At 35.9% G+C, this 22,906-nt stretch overlaps 1 protein-coding gene across 6 annotated transcripts in view; it reads right to left on the reverse strand.

The window, feature by feature from the left end:
- The window catches only part of ACTR6 (actin related protein 6), a 31,024-nt gene extending 12,251 nt beyond the window's left edge, over positions 1-18,773 (reverse strand). For 2 of the 6 annotated variants that reach the window (XM_034987753.1, XM_034987754.1), the window contains exons 1-8: positions 18,576-18,756; positions 16,459-16,576; positions 15,979-16,047; positions 14,255-14,378; positions 12,835-12,970; positions 12,687-12,743; positions 4,554-4,652; positions 4,381-4,459 (exon numbers count right to left, since the gene is read on the reverse strand). In XM_034987753.1, coding sequence (XP_034843644.1) covers positions 4,381-4,459; positions 4,554-4,652; positions 12,687-12,743; positions 12,835-12,970; positions 14,255-14,378; positions 15,979-16,047; positions 16,459-16,576; positions 18,576-18,643 — 750 coding nt within the window. In that variant the 5' untranslated portion in view covers positions 18,644-18,756. Of the gene's footprint in view, positions 1-4,380; positions 4,460-4,553; positions 4,653-12,686; positions 12,744-12,834; positions 12,971-14,254; positions 14,379-15,965; positions 16,048-16,458; positions 16,577-18,575 lie in introns of all 6 variants that reach the window. The other 4 variants (XM_034987755.1, XM_034987757.1, XM_034987756.1 and 1 more) reach the window with 4 other exon arrangements.
- Positions 18,774-22,906: the final 4,133 nt, after the last annotated feature.

Raw genomic sequence — 22,906 nt, forward strand, 5'->3', positions numbered from 1 at the left:
AAAAACCTAAATATTTAAATTCATTTATTCAATCTTCAGAAATCAATTTTGAAATCCATGGACTTCATCAATGCAATTTTCTTGTTATTTATATTCTGCTGAGCTGTGTTCCTGAGGGGCCAGAAAAAATAATCTTCTACAACACTCTACATCATTAAAATAATGGTCCTTCCAATTTTACTAAGAATCATCAGCTCTTCTAGGTTCAATTATAGACATTCACTTGCTATTATATATGCAATTGTCCTCCTGAAACAGCGCATAACCCAATCTTTTATATAAGTAAAAAATACTTAAAATATATAAAAATATTAATAATTACTAAAGAGTAATGTATTTAAAGAATATTACAGATCCCTTAATATAATCAGTCATCTATTCTCTGTCCAGATTTCTGCTTCCTCAAAGAGGCTTTTGCTGACTTCCAAATAAGCGGTCCCTCCATTATTCTCCACTATCACTCTATATTATCCTTCATAGTTTATACTGTTCACCATCAGATGTCTACTACCTAGCACATAATGAGTACTCAATAAATTCTTGAATAACATCATGTAAGTCAACAATGTGCCAGTCATTGTATTAGGCATTTTATCTACATTATCCCATTGAACTCTCACATAACCCCATGAGGTAGGCATATTTTCCTTTTATTAATGATGTAATTGGGTTTGGCAAGGTTACATGACTTGCTTGAGATCATTCATCTAATAATCAAAAGCACATACAATATATTCCTTCCACTACATTGCCTCTCTTAACCTGGCTATAATTCTGAATTCTATCATCTGGAATCTGGAAAGTCCAAGTTCGAAACATTATTCTTAAACAAGAATATCCAAAAATTACACAATTCTCATAATACTTAAGGAAGAGAAAGGAAAACTTTTAACCCAATAAACTACTGTTACAGTAGCAAAGAGGAAAGTATCCTCTCAGAGTATTCTTTCTTCTTGGGCAGAAAGGAAAATCTCTCCTATAAATTTATAAATTCACTTAAAAGTGATACTGGCTTGAGTTTAAAGGATATAACTCACTTTGTCAACACTCAAAATAAGTTGAAACAGATGCACACTTGGGAGAAATTCAGTTGACAAACATTAGTGATTATATAGTCCATCACCCAGATTTTACAGAAGAGGATCATGTGATTGTCCCAGGCTCAAATATCTAAACTAGGGGAAAGAGCCAGAACCAGATATCCTTGTTGAATATTGGCTCTAAAACCATTCATCACCAATATATAATGTGGAACTACAAGCAGTTTCTGTTTTAAGAGTACAACTCCAAAAAAGATTTTTTTAGACATAGACAAAAGAAGGAATTTATAAGGGCTACTGGGTGTTGCTATGTTAGTCAATGTAGGCCATGATTACTACACAGCCTCATAAATTTGGTCCAGTACTATAAAAGAAATGATCAGTTTAAATTACAATGGCTCTGCAGAAACTGTTCCTGTAATCATTAATCATGAGCCAGATTTTCTCAATTTAAGTCCATCAAGTACATTACATTTCAGGAGGCATCCCCTTTCTGATAAGAGATAAAATTGAAATCAGTAACAATATTACAGAGCTTATTATTGTTTTTGTTACTATCATAAGTACTAGAAAATGAAGATTGTACATTTTCCCAATTATTTAAAAATATTCTTGAATAAACTACCAAAATCCAAGTTTTAACAATATCCTAAGGATAAGGGCACTCAAATAATAATTTTTTTCATTTTATGTAGTTATTGTTTTTCTAATTTCATAAACATATATCAACTTTCATCAGAGTTGTTGCATATCAGGCAAAAATGAAGTTAATGAAGTACTAAATTCAAAATAACACTTTTTTTTTACTCTTCTGAAAATTACACATTTTAGGATTAATCCTAACATATACTAAATAAAATTTTTTCTAAATCTTAAAATTATTAAGATATACACATGATTTTTTTTTGTTTGTATTTTTGGGGGTTTTTTTCAATATACGCACGATTTAACATGTATAGGTAGTTCCTGAACATGGGTTTGAACTACATGGGTCCACTTATACACAGATTTTTTTTATAATATGGTACTGTAAATGTATTTTCTTTTTCTTATGACTTTTTTGATAACATTTTCTCTCTAGCTTACTTTATTGCAAGAATATAACATATAATGCATATAACATACAAAATATGTGTTAATCAACTTTATGTTATCAGTAAGGCTTCTAGTCACCAGTAGGCTAGTAGTAGTTAAGTTTTTTGTGGGGGTGGGAGGTGTCAAGGTATACACAGATTTTCAACTGCATGGGGGGGAGGGATGTCGGTTGGCACCTCTAACTGCCACATTATTCAAGCTCAAGGACACTGAAAAAATTATAAATTTTAACATTAATTGACAAAGTAAAGATTGAACTATTATTTTTGAAATAAAAACGCAATGTAATATTCCATCATCTGGCAAAAGTCCAGGCCAACTGACTCTCTTCATTCAACTGATAACAAGGAGTCTACACTGAGTTAATGAAGCTTAACCTATAACCAGATACTGATCACAAAGCTAAAGGCCAATAAAAGAGCTGCAAACAATATTATGTGGCTTCTGCCCTTTTTCTCCAAAGATGATGAGTAAAACAATGGTCACTTGGAGGAATAACCACATTCCTACTGGCTATGTAAGGTACAGGTTTGAGAAAACAGGGTTTATACTTTGGCAAGGAGAAAACTGGCTGCATTTAGCCCAGTAAACTGATAAGGTGTTATTTGCAGGGCAGGAGGGAACTACATTAAAAAAAAAAAAAAATTTCCAGACTTAGCTGACAGTACAATTATCTGGAAGAGATTTTTAAGATTAAGTTTTCAAACAAGGATTTCCAGGGACAGGAATTGAGAACATAGATACAGATTATTCTTCAAGTACCCTGGGTGAGTCCAATGATCAGTCAGGTTTGGAGAAATTGGGAATCATTGAGACTTTACTCAGGGCCCATCCCTGTGAAATACAGATTACCACCATTATCTCTACAAAATGCTGCAAATTATCCATAAGGTGTTTTATATAACCGGAGTGTTTTGATGAGCAATAATATATGAAGATGGTATTATCTATTATTTGCAGTTTTCATTGTCCTGTAAAGAAAAAATATATACTTTCGATATCTTACAGAAGACTTGGGCTTCCCGTTCATGAACAGGCAACCTGATCTCATAATCTGTCCCAACACCCACTTTTGAAACCCAACCTATGTCCTTCCACAAGTATTTGTCTCTAAGAACATTACAGAGTGATTTCAATTTTATGAGGCCTCCTCAGAATTCTGATTTGTATTTCACCTCAATAATATGTCCAAAAAATTTTTTTTTAATTTTAGGCATATAAGGAAGTATAATTAAAAGAAGTATAGAATTAAAGAAGCATAAAACCCATGTATTCATCAACTAGTTTGATACAACTTTATAAATTAACACTCCCCCTTTGAATTTGGTGTTATCACTCAACAATACAGTTTTATACCTTTACTTCATACTTTATTTCTAAGCAACATAAATTATTCCATACAGCCTGAAAATATACATATCTTCCTAAAACTTGCTTAAAGACATCATCATGTCTTAGATATTTTAGACAGGAACATGTTTTTGAGATGTATACATGATTATCATGTAGCTCCACTTCATTTTCACTACTGCTTATTTTATAATATGAATATATCAAAATTTATTTATTTTCCTCCATTAGTGGATATTTGGGCTCTTCTCAATTTTTCACTCTTTTAAAATATACCACAATGAATGATATCATAAACATTTCCTTATGGAAACATGCTTACATTTCTGACCAAAGATTTTTAACTTCCCAATAGTCCTCCAACAAGTCAGCTAAAGGGCAAACTTCACATTTACCCAAACAGAACTGACAGTTTACCTGAGCTGATCAAAGGTAAGGAGAAATTATTTTGACATCCAAGAAAAACTGCTTCTCAACACTTTGAAAGTACACTGGATTTTGCCCTTTTCAACTATAATTTGATCATATCAGACCAAACAAGTAAAATTCAGCCACGTCAGCTATGTCAATAACTTTCACAACTGGCAAATAACCAACTTCTAACTGGATTTAAACTAATTCTTAAGAAAACAGAAAAGGATTAACCATAATATGAATAATGATACTATCTATCTCCAGATTTTTCCCATGTGCTATCATTCAGCTGATGGTTCTTTCTCTAAATAACTTTAATGAGATACTGATTAATTATTTATACACTTGTGTCTGGAGAAATGGTCAGCAGAAAAGTAATTATCAACAACTCTGTTAGACTCTACCAAATCCAGCTAGATGTTTTTCAGATCTGACTGAGGTGGTCACTTCAAGCAATGTCATTTAGGATTTTTAAAATTACCTTACAAAAGCCCTTTTTAATTGTACTAAAGTCAGGCAAAACATAGTCTATCATTACTGTATTTTCTTCTCCTTTCAACCTGGAAAATAAAATAGAGACTTGTGAAATAATTAACTATGTATAGCATTACCCAAGAATCAACTTTCTAATTCTTAGATTACTATTATACATACTTTGCAATATCCATATCTCTATAAAAATCCTGAGACACATAGCACACATCTTCTTTCACTTGATTAATCACATGTGTTTCATCCATAACATGTAGCTGCCTAAACAGAAATAAAAACTGTAAAATGTGAAATGGAAAAATGTAAGTATAATTTACAATTACTTAAAATATTTTTTCTGGAGTTAAATCTTTGGGTAACTGATTTTTTAAAATATTAAATTTTTGAATGTGTAAAATATTTTCAACTTTATAGAATAATCACACTTCCACTATATTTAATCTCCACATTATCCCTCTGAGGGCAAATATTAATCCAGTTTGCAGAAAGAAATGAAAACAAAGGCTTTAAATAAGGTAACATTTATCAGAGAGCAAACTTTTTCCTCCTCCAACCATTCTGAATAGAATCTTGCTAAAATGACTTAACTCTTTGCACTTTCTTTTCTGATCATAGTAGTGAGTTAGCACACAGTACCTGACACATATTAGATGTTTAATAAATATCTGATGAGTGAACCCAAGAAACACAGGGTTAATAAGCAAAACAAAGATGCTTTTAAAAACTGTAGACAACACAAACAAATGGAAAGATATTCCATGCTCATGGCTTAGAACAATTAATGTTATTAAAATGTCCATACTACCCAAAGCAATCTACAGATTCAATGTAATCCCTATCAAAATGCCAATAGTATTTTTCAGAGAAGTAGGACAAATAATCCTAAAATTCATATGGAACAACAAAAAACTCTGAATAGCCAAAGCAATCTTGAAAAAGAACAAAGCTGAACAATGCCCACAATAGCCAAACTATGGAAAGAGCCAAGATGTCCATCGATAGATGAATGGATAAAGAAGATGTGGTGTGTATATATATAATGGAATATTATGCAGGCATCAAAAGGAATGAAATCTTGCCATTTGCAATGACATGGATGGAACTGGAGGATATTATGCTGAGTGAAATAAGTCAATCAGAGAAAGACATGTATCATATGATTTCACTGATATGAGGAATTCTTAATCCCAGGAAACTGAAGGTTGCTGGAGTGGTGGGGGGTGGGAGGGATGGGGTGGCTGGGTGATAGACATTGGGGAGGGTATGTGCTATGGTGAGTGCTGTGAATTGTGTAAGACTGTTGAAATCACAGACCTGTACCTCTGAAACAAGTAATACATTATATGTTAAAAAAATAAAGAAGAAGATAGTAGGAAGGGAAATATGAAGGGGGTGATATCGGAGGGGGAGACAAACCGTGAGAGACAATGGACTCTGAGAAACAAACTGAGAGTTCTAGAGGGGAGGGGGGTGGGGGGATGGGTTAGCCTGGTGATGGGTATTAAAGAGGGCACATACTGAATGGAGCACTGGGTGTTATACGCAAACAATGAATCATGGAACACTACAACAAAAACCTAATGATGTAATGTATGGTGATTAACATAACATAATAAAATTAAATTAAAAAAAAAGAACAAAGCTGGAGGTATCATAATTCCAGATTTCAAGATATACTACAAAGCTATAGTAATCAAAACAGTATGGTACTGGCAGAAAAACAGACATATAGATCAATGGAACAACATAGAGCCCAGAAATAAGCCCATGCTTATATTAATCTACAGTAAAGGAAGCAAGAATATATAACAGGGAAAAGATAGTCTCTTCAATAAACGGTGCTGGGAAAACTCACTCCATATACAAAAACAAACTCAAAATGGATTAAAGACCTAAATGTGAGATCTGAAACCATAAAACTCCTTAAAGAAAACATAGGCAGTAATCTTTTGGACATCGGCTTTAGCAACGTTTTTCTAAATATGTCTCCCCACACAAAGGAAATGAAAGCGAAAATAAACTATTGGGAGTAAACTGAAATAAAAGTCTTTCACATAGTGAAGGAAACCATTAACAAAATGAAAAGACAACCTACTGAATGGGAGAAGATATTTACAAATGATTTATCTGAAATATTTATCTGATAAGGGGTTAATCTCCAAAATACATAAATTTTAGAACACAATACCAAAAGAACAAATAATCTGATTAAAATGGGCAGAGGACCTGAATAGACATTTTACCAAAGACAACATACAGATGGCCAGCAGACACCTGAAAAGATGCTCAATGCATCTTCTCAATGCAAATCAAAACAATGAGATATCACCTCACACCTGTCAGAATGGCTGGTATCAAAAAAATAAGAAATTATAAGTGTTGGTAACAACATAGAAAAAGAGAAACTCATGTGCTGTTGGTGACAACACAAACTGGTGTAACCACCGTGGAAAACAGTATGGAGGTTCCTCAAAAAATTAAAACTAGAACTACCATATGATCCAGTAATTCCACTACTGGGTATTTACCCAAAGAAAACAAAAACACTAATTTGAAAAAATATATGCACCCCTGTTTACTGCAGCATTATTTAAAATACTCAAAATATGGAAACAACTCAAGTGTCCAATGATAGGTAAATGAATAAAGAAAATGTGGTATGTACACACACACACACACACACAATGGAATATTAAGCAGCCATAAAAAAGAATGAGATCTTGCCATTTGTGACAACATGGATGAACCTAGAAGGCTTTATACAAAATGAAGTAAGTCAGAGAAAGACAAATACCATAGGATTTCACTTATATATGGAATCTAAAGAACAAAACGAAGCAAAAACAGACCCATACATACAGAACACTGGTGATTGCCAGAGGAGAGAGGGTAGGGGGATGGGCAAAATAGGTGAAGCGGAGTGGGAGGTATAGGCTTCTAGTTACAGAACGAGTAAGTCACAAGGATGAAAGGTAGAGCATAGAGAATATAGTCAATGTACTGTAATAGCATTTTTTGGTGACAGATGGTAGTTACATTTATAGTAGGCACAGCATAAAGTATAGAGTAGTCAAATTACTATGTTGTACACCTGAAACTAACCTAACATTGTATCAACTATACTTCAATAAAAAACATACAAAAAAAGATATAACAAAAATGTGAAGTTATTCCCTCTGAATATTTATTTCTACACATATATACTACATATACTTATTTAGACTCAATATCATCTCACATTTTCTTATGCTACCGTTCTTTAAAAATACAGTTATTTACTGCCCCATAATATTTATTAGAGGATCTATTAAAATGTATTTATTAATGTTCCTAGTGTTGGAAGTTTAGATCAGGGAGGAAAGATACTTGTGTGTTTATAAATGTGGACTTTGGTTTTGTTGTTTTTTGGTTTTTTTAGGTGGGCTCTATGCCCAACATGGGGCTTGAACTCATGAGCCTGAGATCAAGAGTCACATGTTCTACCGACTGAGCCAGCCAGGTGCCCCAGAGACTTTGGCTGAATCACAACCTAGCAACCAAGTTACTTTACCTCTTTGGGACTCAATCTCTTCAACTCTAAAAGGGTAATAATAATAAGATCACCGACTTAACACATCTGTAAGAAGTAAATGATTCTAATTACACATGTAAAGTGTTTAGCATAGTCCTTATACTAAGTAAAAAACATTCTTATTACTTCCTTTTGCTTTTTGTTATCTTCATATACGCCATATTCTACCGCAAGATTCACTATTGCACCAAAGAGAAGAAAAGATGATAATTTAACTATGACAATTCTAAGGTACCAACAATTGGAAGATCCATCCCAACTAGAGATGTGAGAAAACTCAAAATTGATGCAATACAGGTATTTTTATCTGTATCTCAGACTATCTCATTATTTATTCATACTCTAGGACACAGAATTTGAAATACTGTTAGTATCTTAGTGTATTGCCAAACTGTTTACCAGAAAAGTTATTTCAAGTTATGCTCTAATCAGCAGCCAGCATCACAATCTGCAACATTATCTTTTTTTGCAACATCATCTTTTGAAAAAAATTCTATTAATTTGGATTGTAAAAGTTGTGGTATTTTAATTTGCATTTTTCTACTAGGAAGTGCCATGAAAAAAGAGAAATTCTTATTTGTTAACTCGTATATCCCAACCTCCTAAATAAATGCTTAATATTTTAACTGAATTTGTAATTAGTACAGATGTTTAACATTTTTTATGTCTGAGAATTATCCATTTATATCCTTTGACTGTATGTAATTCTAATGATTATCTATCTGTGCCACTGGCCATTTGTTTTCTGAGAATCATCCAGTAGCCACTGTATACCAAGGTAGTGCTTTTCTTGAGGATTGATAAGAGCCCTTAATATATTAAAGATTAACAACCCGGTGTCATATTTGTTTCAAACTTATTTCTCAGGTTTATATTACTTTTGTTCACGAATGCTTGAAATCAGTGGTTTTCCAGACTAGAAGAGGACAAAGAGGGATTGGAGTGCTGGTAATATTCTGCCTGAGCTGTGTTCTGGTTACTTGGGTGTATTCAGTTTTTAAAAATTCACTGAGTTGTACATTCAAGGTTTGTAAATTTTTCTGTATGTTTTACCTCAATAAAAAGTTTACTTTTTTCTTTTTTTTAATTTTATTATGTCATGTTAGTCATGATATGGTACATCATTAGTTTGGTTTTTTTTAAAGATTTTATTTATTTATTTGACAGAGAGAGACACAGCAAAAGAGGGAACACAAGCAGAGGGAGTGGGAGAGGGAGAAGCAGGCTTTCCGCAGAGCAGGGAGCCCAATGCGGGGCTCGATCCCAGGACCCTGGGATCATGACCTGAGTGGCTCAGTCATTGGACATCATTAGTTTTTGATGCAGTGTTCCATGATTCATTGTTTGCGTATAACACCCAGTGCTCCATCACCAGGCTAAAAGTTGTATGTGGGGCGCACCGGGGTGCCTTGGTTGAGCGTGTGACTCTTGGTTTCTGCTTGGGTCATGATCTCAGGGTCATGAGATCGAGCCTCGCATTGGGCTCTGTGCTCAGCACCGAGTCTGCTCGATTCTCTGCCTCTCCTCCTTCTGCCCCTCCCCACCGCTCCCACTCTCTCTCTCTCTCAAATAATAAATAAAATATTTTTTTAAAGTTTTTTTTTTATTTGAGAGAGAGAGAGAGAATGAGCAGAGGGGAGAGGCAGAGAGAGAGGGAGAAGCAGGCTCCCTCTATCCTAGGGTCCCGGGATCATGACCTGAGCCAAAGGCAGATGCTTAAACAACTGAGCCACCCAGGCACCCCTAAATAAATAAAATCTTTAAAAAAAAAAGATGTAGGAAAATTATATCCTTTATTATTGCTTCTACTATTTTTATTCTTAACAACTCAGTTAAATATTTTCTTGTTGTGGTTTTATTTTTATATTTAAGTCTTAAACCCATTTGGACTTTAGTGTATGAGGCAAAGGAAAATTTTTCTCCAAATAACCAACTTTCCCTGTACCCTTTCCTGAATAATCAATATTTATATATATATTTTTTACAATGTTTGATTCAGAATTAACTATTCAGTCTGTCTGATCTATCATTTAATTCTCATCTAAGTATCACTTTAATTATTACAATTTTAAAATGCTTTATCATCCACTAGAGAAAATCTCCTTTCACTATTATTCTTTTCCATAACTATTTTTTTATTTTATTTTTTTATTTTTTATTTTTTTTTAAGATTTTATTTATTTATTTGACAGAGAGAGACAAAGTGAGAGAAGGAACACAAGCAGGGGGAGTGAGAGAGGGAGAAGCAGGCTTCCCGTGGAGCAGGGAGCCTGATGCGGGGCTCGATCCCAGGAACCTGGGATCATGACCTGAGCCGAAGGCAGACGCTTAACGACTGAGCCCAGGCACCCTATAACTATTTTTTTTAACTTTTTATTTTTATTCTTTAAGATTTTTTTTTTTTATTTTTTTTTTATTTGCGAGAGAGAGAATGAGAGACAGAGAGCATGAGAGGGAGGAGGGTCAGAGGGAGAAGCAGACTCCCTGCTGAGCAGGGAGACGGATGTGGGACTTGATCCCGGAACTCCAGGATCATGACCTGAGCCGAAGGCAGTCGCTTAACCAACTGAGCCACCCAGGTGCCCTTATTTTTATTCTTTTAGAGAGAGAGAGTGTGAGTGTGTGAGCGGTGGGGGGCGGGGGGGGGAGGGCAAAGGGAGAGGGAGACAGAGAATCTTAAGCAGTCTTTATGCTCAGCGCAGAGCCCGCCACAGGGCTCTACACAGGGCTTGATCTCAAGACCCTGAGATCATGACCTAAGCCAAAATCAAGAGTCAGACAGACACACTTAACCAACCTTGCCACCCAGGCGCCCCTCCCAAAACTATTTCTAAGTATTCTTGCCAGGTTGTTCTTTTCAAGTTCAACTTCAACACCTACCCTTTTTAATATACATGAATTTTTTTCAGTCAGCATGGAAGAATGAATGACTTAGTGCACAGGCTCTAGACTCAGACTGCCTGGGTTTTGGTTAACATTCTCATCTGTCTCAACTTTCTCTGCCTTTCAAATTTGCTGCTTCTAATCTGATGGGGATACAGGAACTAAATATCTAAACCTTTTAAAACCTAGCCCAATTCTGTTTGATTCTACAATGAATAACATTCATATAACCTTAACACTGTATATGCTATTTATGAGACTTCCATTTTTAGAATTAATGTATAAGCAAGGCAAGACTTAACTACAGTAAAAAATCATATGCAAATGTTATCTCAATAATTAAGAAGAAATGGTATAGCATTATGTTTAATGAAAAAAGTCACTGTCTAAAGCTTACATATGATAGGATTCTGTTTCTAGAAATAACAAAACTATAGAAGTAGAAAACAAATTAGAGATTGCTAGGGGAGAGGGACGTGGTGGGGAAGCAAATATAAAGGGGTAGCACAAAGGAGTTCCTTTGGAGTGATGGAATAGTTCTACATCTTAACTGTGGTGGTGTTTACATGAATCTATACATGGGATAAAGCTGCATAGAAATACACACAAATGCATGTAAAAAATGGTGAAAACTGGAAACAATTATACTAGCATCAATTTTATCATTTTGATACTGTATTAGTTATATAACATGTTACTCAGGTTACACAAGGCTCTATGTACTATTCTACAACTTCCTGAGTCTGTAATTATTTCAAAATAAAAAGTTTTTTACAATGTGCTAAAGCTGGGTAGGAAGGATAAGGGGAGTGGGTCTCTCTTGGGGGTAATGAAAATGTTCTAATACACTAAAACCCATTGAAAATGTACACTTTAAATGCGTGAATTTGTGGATATGTATTATATCTCAATAGAGCTGTTCAAAAAATAATGGTACATCTGACAGAAGAAAGAAGGAAAACATGGAAGGAAAGGCAGAAGGAAATGCAGATTCACTTATTTTCTCACATGACATAGAGGGGAGCTAAGAGATACTGACGGGGTCATACCAGCCAAAGTTAATGTAGTGAAAAATTGAGATTTAAGAATTCTACTTATAAAACAAAAAATCTCACTTAAGTTTTTAAACAAAATTAAAATAATAGCATAAACAAAATTTAGGAAAGGGAGAAGAGTTGGGATGTGGCTAAGTACACTAATTCCTCATCTTTTAATGATGGATAGTCAACTAATATTGGTTAATTCACAAACAGAAATATCAATATTATTAAGGCTCATAGAGACTAAAAATATAATAGATAAATACAGTGTAAAGACCATACTTTGTGTGGAATGGAATTGACATGAGAGACAGAAAGGGGAGGTAGAGATTTATTTTCCTTTGAAACCCTGATTTCCTTAAATGCATTTTTAATTTGTTTTATAATGTATAATATTTATAACTTCTATAATTTTAAGATATTAAACATATTAAACTCCCTAGAATTCGGAAATATCCAAATTTTGGTGGACACTAGCATTTTATATGCTAGAAAGCTTTTGTTTTTTGTTTTTTTCTTTTTTTAATGAGCTCTACACCTACTGCGGCTTGGACTCACAACCCACAAATCAAGAGCTGCATGCTCCACTGACTGAGCCAGCCAGGCACCCAACTAGAAAGCTTTTCAATTTGAACTTTATTTGCATTTATATATGTGATGTGGTTTTTAAAGCAATAATATAGAATTGTTGCCTGAAGTTACAACTAATGGTTAAAGAATAATTGTAATTACTAAAAAGTTCATCAACAGCAGTCAACCCAAACCCTGCCCCCCCACCCGCAAATCAAAGCTATGTATTACCTGTAAGAGATGATCTCCTTTAGATGATTGGTTAGGAGTTTTCCTCCCACATTTATCCTAAAAAGGGAGAATTCAAATTTGGTTCAGTTTATCATATCTTTCATTCGGTTTTAACCTAAGAAAAACATGAGAATTGAATACAACTCACCGAATAATTGCTTCTTTTTTCTTTTTACTTCTACAGTAAGGAACTATATGTGTAAAGGAATATCCACTATCTACAATGATACAGCATAATTCAGAAGGATTATCTCGAAAATACCTATGTGCACTGAGAGCACCAGCTATTTAGAAAAAGATAAAAAAAAAAAACTGCATTAAATAAAAGTGTACTTAATTTAAAGCAATAAAGAATGGCAACAAATTAAGGCAAGCACAAAGACAAAAACTTTCCTTTATTTCTATAGGCTAATTTAAAATAATATTCATAATTGTCACAAACTCTCTGGAGCATTTAAACTAAAACATCACATTTTTGTGGTAAATGTGATTTTAAAAATTTTGTGATCAATTTTTAAAGGTAAATATTCATGACTTAATTATTTTAACACTATAACTTAATTATGAGCATTTATTACATGCTGGGCACTATGCTAAAAACTCCACGAGTATTTGTGTTTTAATCTTCACAACAATTCCATTTTATGGATGAAGAAACTGAAGCACAGAGAAGTTAAATAATATACCCAATGTCATACAATTAGAAAGCAACAGAGCCAAGATTCAAACCTGGGCAGTGTGATTCTGGAGCCAGGCTTCTCAACCTCAAAACTACTGACATTTTGTGCCAGGTAATTCCTTGTTGCTGGAGGTTTTCCTGTTCATTTTAAGATGTTTTGTAGCATCTGTCTTCTACCCACTAGATGCCAATAGCACCCTCCCAGTTGTGACAACAAAAAATGTCTCCAGACATTGCCAATGTCCCCAAGGAGCAAAATCACCCTTGAAGAACACTGTTCTGGAGACTGTGCTCTTAACCATTGTAGTATAATATCACTCATATGGACTTAAATTATGCATGCTAAATATTTGAATACTTTCATTGTACAGTCATGTAATGTAGTTCTAGTCTTTTATAGACTTACTTCTGGATGATATTTTCAGATTGTTTTTCCACATAGTGGCAGGCTGAGCTATGAACATTATTTCAATCAATGATAATAATAATGATAGCAAACACATCAGTGGCAGAAAAGGTAACTACCTCAGAAACAATAATCTTTTAGAAATTAAAAATATGTGGCTAGTGGGGCATCTAGCTGGTTCAGTTGGTACAGCATGTGACTCTTGATCTCAGGGCTGTAAGTTTGAGCCCCACATAGAGATCACTTAAAAAAATATATATGTGGCTAGTAACTGCATTAGGGAGAAAATACTGTACTAGTATTAAGATGAAGAAAAGTCTGATTAGATAATCTCTAAGAGTCCATCTAATTTTTAAATTCCATGCTTTATTTTCTTTAAATCTAAAAGAATGTCACCCAATATTCTTGAATTTTAAGTGTTTCTCTTTACCCTATTCATATCCATATTCCCATTAATTAACTGCAATCAAAACTTTAACTCACCATTTACTCTTAAGACTGCTTGGAACTGATATTCTTCAAATAGGATTTCATTCATTGATTCTTGAATTGAAGTGAAGTTAAAGTATGGTTCTGTAATAATAATATTGGTATCTAAAAAATCAACCTATGAGAGAAAAAAATCCCACAAGTTTTATCATTTTGTAGTTGTAAAACACTTGTTTTACATATATGAACAAACTTATTAAATCCTCACAATAATCCTAGAAGACAAGTCTTATTACTAACCCCATTTAATTGGCAAACTGAGGTACAAAAGAGTTGAGTAAGTTACCACAGTTCATGTAACTAGTTAGGGTCATAGCTAGGATTTGAACCCAGAAGTCTGATTACAGAATTCATCACTTTATTATTTAATTTTAAGTCTCTTAATGATAGCATTAATAAAATGGTACTATCAGATTGTTTGAAGATCAGTATGCAAACGTAATGAACAATATAACTTCAAGCAATAGATGTTTTGTTTTCAAAGTTAAAAGGCCAGAAGCTTTAGCATATTTAATGTTTACATAATTCTCTCCCACACTCTTAAGCAGCATTAAAAACTGAATATTCATTCACTATACCTAAAGTTATACTACAGACATTAAAAGCACAAAATTTTCACATAATATTCACAATTCAGCTATGTGGACAAAAATATTTTATTGTGAAAATAAAAACGAGATAGTGAATTGGTCTAATAGTAGACGTGAATAATCTTGAGTTTCACACAAACTCTCTTAACCTCAAATTCCACTTCTATTCATTTATACTTATTTAATATTTAAAAAATCAAAACTAAGAACAGTATATTAGTGACTTAAATGTATACTAGAAACATATTCAAAAGTTAAAGCTAGACACCTCAATTACCTTCAACCCCAATCCCAGACTTACTCTCTGGAATCTGCCCTTGGCCTTTCCTCTCTCCTGATACTGCCTTATCTCTCACATGAAGTAATGCCACTGCCTTCTCAATGCCCTTTCTGCCTCCGTTCTCTTCTCATTCTGTCTTCTGTACTGCTAGCATAATTATCAGCAAGTATTTTTCTAAGTCAGAAATCTGATCATCCTCCCCAAACGTATCTCTCACCACAGAAGTCTTCCCTTCCATGACTTGACATTGCCTATGAAACAATGTCCATACATTTGCAATCTCATCCCCCCCTTCAACCCACCTTACAGTGTGTGCTGGTAAATGTTCAACAACCAGATCTCCGGGTGGGGGGAAAGCTCTGATTTGTAGGGCTTACCACTTTCTGTGTTATAAATACTGTCACAATTGCTGATTTCCAGCTATCCTGAAGTCAACAAACTCTGAACACAGAGTTGGGAAGAAACGCATGTAATTGGTTCTCATCAGCCAGTGTGAGCCAACTTTCAGCACAAGACTATTCAGTAGAAATTCTGAGTCTATTCACTTTCATACCATGCACTCTTCCCTACCAGATTTTAGCACAAGTAATCTCAAGCATGTACTACTTTTCATATATATGTATATTTTGGCAGTATATATAATTTTTAAAAGTTAAAAATATGACTGATATAAATACACAGTGAACATGTGCAACAGATTTATTTAAGTCATATTAAGGCATAAACTAGCTTTATATCCTATCCTGTTGGTTCTTGCATTAACATGAGTTACTAATTCTTATTGCTGTAACTTTTCATTTGAATAAGACATGGAAATAGAAATTTGAATACATACTCCAATTTGTTACCTGATACATTTCTTTTCCAAAAAGGTAATCCCAAACTTGTCTTTGAACATCCCAATTCACCAAGTAGCCCTAAAAAAATTCTTGTATAAATTATCACAAATATTTGAATAGTTTTTAAAAATCATATTAACAGAGTCTAAACCACTAATTTCTCTTTATGGTTATGTTCACTACTCAAACATTGTTTAAGGAGATGCCACTCCACACTTACTTTTTTTTTTAATGTGTTCATCTCATTTAGCTTTAACATAAAGAAGTAAAATTCAGTACCCACAATCAGTAACTAAGTCATGGTCATTTATTGCTAAGAAGACAACTTAATTTCAGTTTTTGGTTTTAATAAGATCTTATTTAAAATTTAAATAACTTTTTCTCAGAGATCTAAAAATATTTCCATACATACAAAATTCTAATTATACATTTAAAAACTGTCTTTACATTTAGGTCTACATTGCTAGAAATGACATATAACTGAATTACCTTCTGAAAAGGAAGAATGTAAAAGAGTCCAGAAGGGTCCTTTATTTCATCTATCTGGTTAGCAGTAAAAGTTTTAAGACGTGCTGTTTTTGACCTGAACTGACAGTTAGGAATTACCCTATAAACAAAGAAATAATATAATTATTCCCTAAATACTCACTTCCAAAAAATACAATTACTTAACCACCCCCCTCCATGACAAAAAATATCCACAACCAGTGTTTCCCATTTTGTCTTCGAATAATTAAAAAATGTCTTTTTTTTTTTTTTTTTTAAGTTCTAATATGCACTAGACTCTACACTGGACCCTTTATCTTTCTCAAGTAATCCTTAAGAAATCCTTCCAGGTGGGTATTGATCCTGCTATCACACAGATGACAGTCAGAGCTTAGGTAAAGTTCCTGGTCTTTCTGGCTTTAATGTGGAATTTTTTTTTTTTTTAAGATTTATTATTTATTTGAGAGAGAGAGGGCAAGCACACAGAGGGAGAGGGAGAAGCAGACTCTGCGCCCAGCAGGGAGCCCTGTGGGACTTGATCCCAGGACCCCAGGATCATGACCTGAGCTGAAGGCAGATGCTTAACTGACTGAGCCACCCAGACACCCCTCTAATGTGGAAATCTTAATACCACTCTGGTAAAAGATTTACAGGTTCAAAATTCTTGCCATTAAAACTAAGTCTCTAGGATGCCAAAGATTTTCAATTAGCAGATACTACAGGCTACAGAAGTAGTAGTTTTAAATATGGTTGCTGCCCACCATAGGCTTACAATCTGGTTAGGAAGACAAACTAGAGTCATCATCAACCGTACATGTGTACATGTGTGTGGAGGGAAGGCGGGGGAGAGGGAGGAGGGAGGGAGGGAGGGAGGGAGAGAGAGAGAGAGGAGAGAGAAAGGGAAAGGATACTGGGATAACGTAAAAATGTTTTGTATCTGCTTATTTCATTTACTATGCTGTCATTTTCTCTATATGTTTAAATATTCTTTGAGGACATGATTTTTTCTTTAAAGATATATTTTAGAGAGAGAGAGAGTGAGAGAGTGCAAGGGCGAGGAGGGGTTGGGGCAAAGGGAAAAGAGAGAATCTCAAGCCAACTCCCCTCTGAGTGCCGACCCCAACCGGGCTCAATCCCAGACTCTGACATCATGACCTGAACCGAAATCAGGAGTCTGATGCTCAATGCACTGAGCCATCCGGCGACAGGGGGACGTGATTTTTAAAAACTGCACTGTAGTCAATCTTATGGTTATATTATAATTTTAGTCAAATTTCTATTGATTATTCAGCTTGCATTCCATTTTTTTTTTTTTACCATACACAATGCCTATAATATAGAGCATCCTGTATTTACTCTTATCAAACACTTCTAACTTATTCCTTAGGTGACTGATAACAGAATTACTGTGTCAAAGGATAAAAACAATGATACACCTTGCCAAAACATTTTCCAGAAGACTAACAATTTACATTCCTACGCGGGTTGATTGTCCTCTTTAAAAAAGAAAAAAAGGAAAGGAGGAAGGGGGGAATCCTCTGTAAACATTACAGAAGAAAAGCATCTTTTCTTCTCTCTCTATACATATATAACATATATATTTAATGAATGCCATTGCAGTAATTCTGTTAAATCAACTCTATCAACCGGGTCAGCCAATGAGCACTACGAAGGGCTTAGACACGAAGCCTTCAACGTCTCCAATCAGTAAGAACTGTTTTTAACTTTTTGGGGGTCACAGAACCCATTGAGGATATGATGAGAGCCCTAACTGCGCCCTCAAGAATATGTATATACACATAAATGTCCACGATTCCTGAGGGTTCATCAACTCTGTACGCAACCCTCCATCAGGAACCGCTTCTCTAGAAGCCTATTTTCCTGAGCTATTTCCTGTTACGAAAGGAAACGTGTGTCCCACTTCCGGCGCCGCGTAGCCTAAATTAACACCAAAGTACCAGCTCAAAGCATTACAGTCGGCCAGCTCCAACCCAAGCATCCCTCTGGCGCAGGTTAGGGCCAAATAGAGACATTTGCAGTTTACTGTGATCCTGAGATGAAGGGTAGTCTGTGAAACCGCTAGGCGTCTGTCTTGTCCTAAGGACCGAGAGAACACTTACGACACGTTTTCATGGCTGTAACCGATTTTGGCATTGTAGGCTCCGTTATCCAGCACTAAGGTCGTCATTTTAACGTGAACCAAACGGCCGGCCGCCGCCTTCTCCTCCTGACACTTCCGCTCCCGCTTTTTCCAGTACTCTATGGTTTGCGGGGCGGGGCGTAAGGGTGCTTCCGGTCTCCCTTAGCAACTGAGGACGCCGGAAGCCAGAGACCGCCCCCTCTGCCTGCGGGTCAGGGGGTTGGGCAGTTCTCAGTCTAAACGGTTTACGTCGGGGAGAGAGCCAACAAGAGTGGAAACAGCTCAGTGCTTTTTCGCCCCCTGCATTGCGTATTTGTCCTCTACTTCGCATACTGACTCGCTTCCACAAGTTTCTTCTAATCTGGGCGCCTCGGTGGCTCAGTCGTTAAGCGTCTGCCTTCGGCTCAGGTCGTGGTCCCAGGGTCCTGGGATCGAGCCCCACATCAGGCTCCCTGCTCTGCAGAAAGCCTGCTTCTCCCTCTCCCGCTCCCCCTGCTTGTGTTCCCTCTCTGGCTGTGTCTCTCTCTGTCAAAAATAAAATCTTTAAGGGGCGCCTGGGTGGCTCAGTCAGTTAAGGGTCTGCCTTCGGCTCAGGTCATGGTCCCGCAGTCCTGGCATCAAGCCCCATGTCGGGCTCTCTGCTCAGCGGGGAGCCTGCTTCTCCCTCTCCTCCCCGCACCTGCTCTCTCTCTCTCTCTGGCTATCTCTGTCTCTCTCTCTCAAATAAATAAAATCTTTAAAAAATAAATAAATAAAATCTTAAAAAAAAAAGTTTCTTCTAATCTCCGTGGTGAACCTATAGCTTTGTGCCTGTGTGTGTGTGTGTTTTCGAGTAGTATTGTTCAGTGACATTTCCCAAGGAATAAAGTGCAAAACCATAAACAGCATGGAATTGGACATGAAGTCTCTTCAGCCTCATTCCCGCCAATGCCCATTCGACTGTAGGGTTCAGCCACCCTTAAATTACAAACATGCTGTTCCGTCAACTGCCTTGCTTTTCTACTCATTCATATTCTTCCTCTGCCTACTTGTTCTTCATAACACTGCTCCATCATTCCTATCTAAAAAGGTTTCTTGCCATCTCACACTACTTTGTTCTCACTCTTAAAATTAGGTGCTGCTATGTGTTCTTGTAATGCCCCGGGTTAACTCCTATATATAATAATGGATAAGAAAATGAATTTTTTATCAGAATCCAGACTCCACCACAAATTGGCTGTGTAACCTTGCGAGATGAAGATGGTAATGGTTAACACAAAGTGCTTAATACCTGCGAGTAAACTTTCTAAGACGTTTATACATATATTAAATAACTTAATCTTTAAATTTATGGACTAGTATTGAAATCAAAGAGAGAGTGACTAATAGTGCAGTCATTGCATTCAAACTCCTGGGCCAAATGCTGGCTCTTACTAGATGCTGTGGCCAGGCTAGTTAATCTCTCTATGCCTTAGTTTCCTCATCTGTAAAATAGAGTAATATTAATAACACTCCCTTGCAGAATTGTTTTATGAATAGCAAATGACAAAAGTGAAGTCCCTGGTAGTAGTAATCATCATCATCATTGTCATCTTGTTGTCATATAATCATTCTCTTTTTTTAAAGATTTTATTTAAGTAATCTTTACACCCAAGGTGAGGCTGGAACTCACAACCCCTAGATCGAGAGTTGCACGTTCCACCAACTGAGCCAGCCAGGTGCCCACATATAATCAGTCTCTTAACATGCACAGATGGCAAACTCCTTGAAGTCAAGCACTCTATTCCATTGGTGTCTATCCTTTGTATTAAAAAGTCATTGAATGTCCAAAGTTAATTATGTTCAGTTTTAGTCATTGTATTTTCTCTAATTTATTTTTAAATTGATAAGATCTCTTACTACGAACATGTAAAGAGTGTTTTATAAAACTTACGTCATAGAGCTGCCATCATTTCTGTCCAGCTCTCGTCTTTTAAAATATGTTCTTTCCTTCTGGTTATCAACCCTTTCTCCTTTAAGCTTCTCTTTTTGCTTTCCTCAACATTTACATGCTCCTTGATCAAGATCATTTTTGTTGTTGGTTTCAGCTGCCATTAAATAATGACAAATCCTAAAGCAGAATTTCCACCCCCAACTGTAACCTGAATGTTTCTATGCAGGTATCCTAAGATAACTTTAATAGCAACAAATCCAAAACTGAATTTTTTCTCCAAAACAGTTTGTTCCACCTAATTACTTATCTATATTAATGGTGTGTTCCAAACCCCAAGCTAAATACCTCAATTACCTTCAACCCCAATCCCAGACTTACTCTCTGGGATCTGCCCTTGGCCTTTCCTCTCTCCTGATACTGCCTTATCTCTCACATGAGATAATGCCACTGCCTTCTCAATGCCCTTTCTGCCTCCGTTCTCTTCTCATTCTGATCCGTCTTCTGTACTGCTAGCATAATTATCAGCAAGTATTTTTCTAAATCAGATAAAATGTCCATATATTTGCAATCTTATATCTTACAGTGTGTGCTGGTAAATGTTCAACAACCAGATCTCCGGGTGGGGGGAAAGCTCTGATTTGTAGGGCTTACCACTTCCTGTGTTATAAATACTGTCACAATTGCTGATTTCCAGCTATCCTGAAGTCACCAAATTCTGAACACAGAGTTGGGAAGAGATACATGTGATTGGTTCTCATGAGCCAGTATGAGCCAACTTTCAGCACAAGACTATTCAGTAAAAATTCTGAGTCTATTCGCCTTCACACCATGCACTCTTCCCTGCCAGATTTTAGCACAAGTAATCTCAAGCATGTGTTACTTTTATTAAAATACAATTCAATTGAGTAAATTTGAAGATTTAATTGGCTTTCCTAAAAAATTTTTTTGGCTTTCTTGAAAGATTCATGAACCAGGCAATATCTAATCTAGCAACTAGAGGGGAACTCCTAGGAGAGGAGTTGTACAAAAATGGAAGTTTTTTTTTTTTTTTAAAGATTATTTATTTATTTAACAGAGAGGGAGAGAGAGAGAGAGAGCACAAGCAGGGGGGAGTGGCAGGCAGAGGGAGAAGCAGGCTCCCCACTCAGCAGGGAGCCCAATGTGGGGCTCAATCCCAGGACCCTGGGATCATGACCTGAGCCAAAGGCAGCCCCTTAACCAACTGAGCCACCCAGGCATCCCAAAAATGGAAGGTTTTTATAGGAAGAACGGTGGCGCAAGAAGTTATTAGCAAAGGAAAAGAGAGGATTGTTTCAGGAAAGCTCAAGTTCCCTGAAGGCGAAGGGCATGGGGTCTTATTTGGTGGATTACCTCATGTTCCTTTTGGGGGAATGGAGAGGGCCCTTATGATAGGTTACCTCACTGGTGCTGGTCAGAAAACTCCTGACCAACCAGTTAAGACTGTATTTCTGAGGGAGGTTGAAACTTTAATTAGGTTAGTTATTAAGTATCGGTTTTGTGACATGGTCTAGCATAAAGGGCTTCATTTGGGGCTAATGGTTTTCTTTTTAACACTTTTCATATACATGTATATTTTGGCAATGTGTAATTGTTATGTGAAACTGGGTTTGCCTTTTGGTGATGTTCAGCCAAATGACACAATCAAGCCAAAAAATAGGAAAAGCAAACGTTTTACTTACAAGTGAAGGAGAACCCCAGGGCTCTTTCCCAAAGCACTGTCTCTGAATAACAAAATTGGTGAATTTGTAAGCTAAGGGTACATACATATCCATGAAGGGGCTTGTGCAATGGGGAATACTGCGTTGAATTGGAGCAAAAGTTATTTTAAGGTTATAAAAAGTTATTTTAAGATTTCCAGGTCAAAGTGGGAAGGGCAGTAAGGGTCAGCATCATCAATTCTCTGGCTCTAGTTGGTCTGGTGTCCAGGTGCTCAAAGGAGCTTAAATTGTGTAAAGATAAGTGTATGAATCAGGTCAATCTTCACTTTTTAATTTAATTTTATTTTTTTAATTTTTTTTGAAGATTTTATTTATTTATTTATTTGAGAGAAAGAGAGAGAGCATGTGTAGGCAGAGGGAGAGGGAGAGAATCTCAAGCAGACTCCCAGTTGAGCATGGAGACTGATGCAGGGCTCTATCTCACGGCCCTGAGACCATTATCTGAGCCAAAATCAAGAATCAGACACTTAATCAACTGAGCCATCCAGGCACCCCTGTTTTTGTTTTGCTTAAGATTTTATTTATTTATTTGAGAGAGAGTCAGTCTTCACTTTTGAATATGGTTAGGCTATCTCCTCACCTGAAGTGGCTATTTGTTCTCACACTCTTTCAGAAGATGGCTGGGAGCCTAAAATGACTTTCTTTCTTTCTTTCTTTCTT

Source organism: Mirounga leonina, unplaced genomic scaffold (assembly GCF_011800145.1).
Source record: "Mirounga leonina isolate KUSES-001 unplaced genomic scaffold, KU_Mleo_1.0 Mir_418, whole genome shotgun sequence".
NCBI lineage: Eukaryota > Metazoa > Chordata > Mammalia > Carnivora > Phocidae > Mirounga > Mirounga leonina.